This window comes from Athene cunicularia (genome assembly GCF_003259725.1).
Source record: "Athene cunicularia isolate RWA chromosome Z unlocalized genomic scaffold, athCun1 chrZ_part3, whole genome shotgun sequence".
Classification (NCBI taxonomy): Eukaryota; Metazoa; Chordata; class Aves; order Strigiformes; family Strigidae; genus Athene; species Athene cunicularia.
The window spans coordinates 6,998,837-7,004,278 of NW_020799144.1; the positions used below are offsets into that span (position 1 = coordinate 6,998,837).

The 5,442-nt window shown below is 39.4% G+C and overlaps 1 protein-coding gene across 1 annotated transcript in view; it reads left to right on the forward strand.

Moving 5' to 3' along the window:
- Window positions 1-4,619, forward strand: part of DNAJC25 (DnaJ heat shock protein family (Hsp40) member C25) — an 8,323-nt gene extending 3,704 nt beyond the window's left edge. The window contains exon 3 of the mRNA XM_026866589.1: window positions 1,899-4,619. Coding sequence (XP_026722390.1) covers window positions 1,899-2,021 — 123 coding nt within the window. The 3' untranslated portion in view covers window positions 2,022-4,619. The remainder of the gene's footprint in view (window positions 1-1,898) is intronic.
- Window positions 4,620-5,442: the final 823 nt, after the last annotated feature.

Here is a 5,442-nt window from a genome sequence, read left to right on the forward strand (position 1 = left end):
AGGGGTGTGGGGGGGGGGTGTGTGTGTGGCAGATTGATGAAACACACTTATTGTTCCACAGAAGCTCATCTGTAGGCCATCTGGGTGGGAGGTTTCTAGATGAGAAGCAGAATATGAGCTTGGCCTGCTTAAGGGGAAGAGATGTTGCTGCTGCTCTGCCTATGCTGGGAGGAGAAATGGGATGATGACAGAACTGCCTTTGCTGCTGTCAGGGCACCAAAAATAAGAGAATGCTTCTTTAAAAGTAGGCAGCAATGGATTAGTCTGGAAACTTGGAAGTAGTAAAATTGATGCTAGTGTAAGGAAAGGAGTAGCCAACAGGTACATATACACGTTGAATTGTGATGGGTTTGCTAGAAAACATGTTACTAGTCAAAGTAGGTGTTATATGGAAAAAGTAGGAAAGGATGGATATGCTGTTGTAGAGAAAAAATTACATATTTTGGGATCCATTCTCTTTCTAACTAGTGATGTTTTGGTCCCTGAATATCAGATGTATTTGCCAGAAGAGAAGTCTGTTCAGCCCAAATTCATTTGTGGTAGCCAGCAGTTGATTTTTAGTGAAGAATACGTGAAAGTTGCACCTATATAGCAATATTTATCAGTATAATTTGCAGCTTTTGGACTTCCTGAAAAGAAATGTTGTCTTTGTAGGTAATTGCTTTAATGAATTTTTCTTTAATAAATTTACCTAATCACTCTGTGAATGCATTAAAACTTGCCATCTGGTCACGAGTTCATCGATACATGTAGAAGATGGGTGGTTTTTAAACTATCCAGACAGCTGCTGGTTGTTGTATTATTGGAAATGGAGAACAATCATGCTTTTTTTTGTCTTGCTTGTGCTACCAGTGCTCCTGTGTACCACTACCACATCCTTGCTTGAAACTTAGTCCTGACTTTTCTAGACTGGAAAATATGCTTAAGTGTTTCTCTTTGAAAGCTTCTCTGTTTAATCATTGGAGATGCCTATCTGCATGTTGTTCTTGTAGGATAGGTAAGACCAAGAATTCAATAGATGGGTACATCATGGAGCTCTACAATGGTACTGGGGTTTTTTCCCCTCTGTTACTTTCCTAATTATTCTTAAAACCTGTGTGATCACTGAGTATTGAGCTGGTATATTTATGAAGCACTCTATAATACCTTTAATCTTGTTCATGCATAGCAGAATCTTACATTTAATTCCCTTCCAGAAAGAATTCAGATGACATTAAGATGACACAAAGCTTTATGGTATTGAGATGTACACTGGTTGTATCTGCGTAAACTGCCTTCCAGAATAAAAATGCAGATGCTCTTGCCTTTTTTTAGATACTTGACTTTGCTCATAATTGTAGATTTCATCAGTGACACCATTTCTTGAGAGAATGTAATTACTTATCGCTTCCAGTACTTAATGTAGAGATGTTATCAACTTAGTTGAGAAATTTTAATTAGGAATAAAAGTTTCACTAGTGGTATTCTATCTAGACAATGACTTTGAAGTGGGAAAACAACTAAAGTGAAGATCTGAACTACTGCATTAAACAGTGTGTGTGCTCAGAAGGGACACAAAATTTATCTTTCTGAGCATTAGGAGTTCTTTACAGTAAATTTTATTGTTGAATTCATGGGCATCTAGTTCTATAGCAAAAAGTTTGTGAGCTTGCAGCACCATCTTATGGGGAGCTAGTTCTGCTCTCAGCAAATATGCAAAGCGTCTCAACTACAGCCAGTAGGCTCCTTGGCTGAAGGTACTCATGCACTTTATGTTGGTCCAGGCCTGCTTCTGTGTTGCAATTCAGTCATCTCTAAGAACAAGGTGGTGACTGGTTGAACTATGAATGCTTACAGCACCCTTGAGATTCACTTAAGCTGTTTCCTCAGCCTTATAAAAACTTCTGTCTGTCTGTCAGGTCTATAAACGAGAACAAGAGGAGGAGTTAAAGAAGAAGATGGCCATGGATCCCCGATGGAAGAGATATCGGCGGTGGATGAAGAATGAAGGGCCTGGGAGACTGACTTTTATTGATGATTGAAAGTTGCTGAACAAGATCTTTGCTCATGTTGAAAGTTATTTGCAAAACTTTTCACTACATCATTCAGAGTTTTGTTTGCTGTGAATCAGCAGTGACCTAAAACTCAGGAATTATTGAATCAGGCCTAAAAATACAGGTTTACCATTTTTATAAATCAGACCTATTAAACAGGCTCAGCTCAATGTATATATGCCATTTACTTGGGGATATCAGTGTGACATTCATTATTCCAAATGATGTATCTTCTTTACATATTTCATATTATCAGTGGAACTATAAATTTAGTCTTTCTGAAAATGTTTCTAGATTAGTCTTTGAAAGTCCTGTGTTTTTCCTCTTAAACTGCAAGCGGACACTGGAAATGCTTATAAAGGCTTCTGAAGCAATGTCTATTTTCTGTTTTCCTCTTCCCCCTACTTTAAAATCTAGTTTCTAAGGTGCCAAATTGTTTTTGATGTAGACAATATGGGGATTATACCAGAGTTCTCTTGCTATTCTTATGCCAGTTGCAAACTAGTTTTGTTCTTTGAGGGATGATGTATGAATGATCGCTGTGATGTAAACATGCCTTAATGCTTTGCTTTACAGTGTGGTCCATGAAATACTATGTTTAGATCTCTTGCTTTTGTTTTCTTATCTTTTATGTTGGATTGTAGGTTCTTGTTCAGAACGAGTATACCAGTGAATATTAGTCTACTAAATGTGATATTTCTTTCACCAAAGTATTGGTAAAAGGGAAAATGACCCTTTTGTTAAAAGGGGCAGTTTAGATGCCTTATGTAAATAGAAGTTTATGTAATAGATACTGATTTTGTTTTGAGTTCTAAATCTAAAGTATTCTTTATTTCTTCTGATCAGACTTCAGAGTACTTAGAATAAATAATGCACAACAGTATACTATGGTTTCCTTTGTAATTCAGCCCAGGTCAGAGTTTCCATGATTTGCTGGTAAAAGGGATTCTGTTACTGTTCAGGAATTCTACTGACAAAAGGGCAGGTGGGAAACAGAAGAAGCCTAATTTGGCTGTTTTATCACATCTGTGAAAGCAAGTTCCTCAAAGTGTTTCTGCTGAAAACAGTGCTAGGTTAGCTAGCTCTTGAACTTGCTACTCCTGCCGAAGTCAATAATAGCAAAAAGTTTTAAAATCTTTATTTTTGAAGCAAGACATTTCTGATTCTGCAAAAGACAACCTGTCCTCATTTTTTGCAGAAGAGTTTGTTCTCTATGCCTCTTTTGCTAGCTTAGTTTTCACTAATTCTTTTGGAATGTATTCTCAGTTTTCTGTTTAAAATGTCTATTCAAAAGCATGTTTGAAGTATTATGCTAAATGGTTCTGTGTGCATTAGTAAAATTGAACAGGAATTGCAAGATTGCCCTTTATCTCTGCTGCATGTACTGTAGCTATAAACTTAAATACAAAGTGAATTAGTGGTCAATTCAAATTCAAAACTTGTTAAAAAGGGTGTCTAGAATAAGCTATGCTTGTTTTCATGAAGTAATCTTAGGAATGCTTCAAAGATGAAGTGAGATACCTTCACAGTTTCATCCCCCAAAACAGTCAGCTTGAAAGAGTGAAAGGGGGAAGATTAAGTTGCTGAGATAAAAACAAAGGGAATAAGGGTAAGCATGAGTAAAATGGTGTTGATTGGGTCAGTTTTATCTGCAAAAGAACCAGGCAAGTGCATGCAAGAGGATCTAAACCTGTGGCTGCAGTTTCACAGGCTAACAGCTTTGCTCTTGCCCTCATGCCTTGTTTTGCTCTCTCTTTCCCCTCCCAACCCAAGTATTGAGGTTATACAAATAAGCAGTCAAAACACAGATCTGTTTTCCCTTTTTGCCTAGGTTAGTTCTAATCAAGATTTATTTCCTGATTTGACACTACAGCAGTAGGGGAGGGGCAGTCTCTGGGGAGCACAGCACTGTGTCTGTTGGCAGCAGTGGTGTCTTGTCTCTGTAAAGCTGTGGTCTGATCCTGAGTGAGCAGAGAAGGGAAGGTCAGCAGGTGTTTTCCAACCTGCTTGCTGGATAGGAGCTGTTATGCAGGCTCACCTTGGAGCTGACTTTTCTCAACATAAAAGCCCTTATGAAAATAACCAGATGCAGACATAAATTCATGGACTGCAGCAGAAATTTCCTGGGCAGTGACACTGGTCACATCTCCATAATAAGGGATAGAAAAAAACCCTGTGTCTTTACAAAACTGTCAGTGTTACAGTGACACATTATCTGAGGCTACTGAGCATTTCTAGCCTAACATCTCATTGTGGTTCTAAATTATGTCTGTTTTCTGGGCATAAATTTTCAGGTCCTATTAAATCTTGAAATAAAGTTGATAAACCAATCATATACATAAGGGAAAAAAAAAAAGCAGGAATGAGACTGCTGAGAGTTACAATACTATACCTAGTAAAGCCCATGTAAATTTGATATGATTTCAGAGAAGAGTGCTTACATGAGCAAGTATTGCTGGTACTGGGTAGCAGCAAGATCTTTGTGTGGAAAAGCATGGCAAGGTAGCAGCATCTTGGAGAACCACTGTACTTCCTATCAGCTTTTTTCAAAGAACTGTATCTGTTTTGTAACATGTATGTATTTTCAAAAACGTGGTGTGTATAAGGTGAAATAAACATTTCACTCAGCACACAAAATGTTCTCTATTTCACATGCTGTGACCACCACGATGCGGCTTTGATAGAGGCTTAAGCATCCCGTGGCTGGTTAGTCCCTACATTCAGAGCAACCATTTGAGGTGATGAGCTTCATCCTGCCAACTTTTAAACAGGCCAGCAAACTGATGGTGGGTAAACCCGCACCAAAAAGGTGAAGTGACTTACGGTCACTAGTGAAATGGTGATGAACAGTGTGTGGGGTGCAGTAATGCTGGCAGCTGCTGCTGGGTTTTTTGAGCCTAACAGCTGCCTTTGGGCTGAGCAAGCTTTTTCTTAAACCTTTACAGGACATTTAAAACTCCCTTTCCCTGTTTTCCTTCTTTTTTTCCATCTTTCCTCACTGTCCTTTTCCTGCCCCTCTTTTTCTCTCTGCCCTCTTTTTTTCCCCCCCCTTCCTTTTTCCCCGTTTCCCCCTTCCTTTTCCCTCCCTTCCTTTCTCCCCTTCCTTTCCCCCCCCCTTTTTCCTCCTTTCCCCCTTTCTTCTCTTTTCTTCTTCCCCTATTCACCTTCCTTTTCCCCTTCCTTCTTTTCCCCCCCTTCCTTCTTTCTTCCTCCGTTTTTTCTCCCTCTCTTTTTTCTCTGTCCTTTTTCTCCTCCTTCTTTCCCCTCTTCATTTCCTCCTCCGTTTCCCCTTTTTTTCCCCCCCTTCTTTTCTTCCCCTTTTTTTCGCCTTTCCTCCCTCTTGTTCTTCCTTCTCTCCCACTTTAACCGAGAGCTTTCTCTGTCCCCGGAGCGGCGGGAGCCCCCGGGC